The sequence below is a fragment of the Plectropomus leopardus genome, unplaced genomic scaffold, assembly GCF_008729295.1.
Source record: "Plectropomus leopardus isolate mb unplaced genomic scaffold, YSFRI_Pleo_2.0 unplaced_scaffold25008, whole genome shotgun sequence".
Lineage (NCBI taxonomy): Eukaryota > Metazoa > Chordata > Actinopteri > Perciformes > Serranidae > Plectropomus > Plectropomus leopardus.
The window spans coordinates 1-1,052 of NW_024627167.1; the positions used below are offsets into that span (position 1 = coordinate 1).

At 44.9% G+C, this 1,052-nt stretch overlaps 1 protein-coding gene across 1 annotated transcript; it reads left to right on the forward strand.

Moving 5' to 3' along the window:
- Nucleotides 1-236: 236 nt before the first annotated feature.
- On the forward strand, nucleotides 237-1,043 carry LOC121966553 (zinc finger protein 135-like; the record flags this gene model as incomplete). The annotated part of the gene is made up of 1 exon (XM_042516629.1): nucleotides 237-1,043. A coding segment is annotated over one exon (807 nt), but the record flags the coding sequence as incomplete, so codon positions are not given.
- Between the last annotated feature and the right edge of the window lie 9 nt (nucleotides 1,044-1,052).

Consider the following 1,052-nt stretch of genomic DNA (forward strand, 5'->3'; position numbering starts at 1 on the left):
TAATGTGTTATTTGTTCCAGTGTATGTGTAATATTAAGCATATAAAATGAGTGCTAAACTTATTTTTGTGACATACTAAATATAATTTATGGATGTTTATGTGTTAAAAGTCTTTTTAGATTTCGTCAAGCTGATCCTAAAGCCATCAAAGTTGTGACTCGAGTCCAAGTTAAAGCTGTGTGTGTGTGTGTGTGTGTGTGTGTGTGTGTGTGTGTGTGTTTCTTAATCCTTCACAGATGTCCAGAAGCTGTTGATGGTTAAAGGAGAGGTTCCTCCTGAGCAGCAGGACTGGAGCTTCAGTGTGGACCAGGAGAACCCAGAGCCTCCACACATTAGAGAGGAGCAGGAGGACCCAGAACCTCCACACATTAAAGAGGAGCAGGAGGACCCAGAGCCTCCACACATTAAAGAGGAGCAGGAGGAGCTGTGGAGCCGTCAGGAGAAACAGCAGCTTGAAGGGCTGGAGGAGGCTGATATCAAGTTCACACACACTTCTGTCCCTGTGAAGACTGAAGAAGACGATGAAGACAAAGCTCAGTCCTCACAGCTTCATCAAAGACAAACTGAACAGATGGAAACAGAAGCTGATGGAGAGGACTGTGGAGGACCAGAACCAGGCAGGAACTCACATCCAGGTAGTCCTTTACGACTGGATGTTGAAGACGAGGCTTCACATTCATCAGAAACTGAGACTGATGACAGCAGAACCTGGGAGGAGACTCAGGAACCTCAGTCAGGTTTTAACTCTCTGAAAAACAACAGACGTGATTCTTGTGAAAAACTGTTTTGCTGCTCTCAGTGCGGAAAACAATTCAACCATAACTCTGATCTAATTAAGCACATGAGAACTCACACAGGAGAGAAACCATTCAGCTGCTCTCAGTGTGGTAAGCGATTCAGCCAAAACTGTGATCTAAAGAAGCACATGAGAACTCACACAGGAGAGAAACCATTCAGCTGCTCTCAGTGTGGTAAGCGATTCAGCCAAAGCTCAGGTCTAAAGAAGCACATGAGAATTCACACAGGAGAGAAACCTTTCAGCTGCTCTCAGT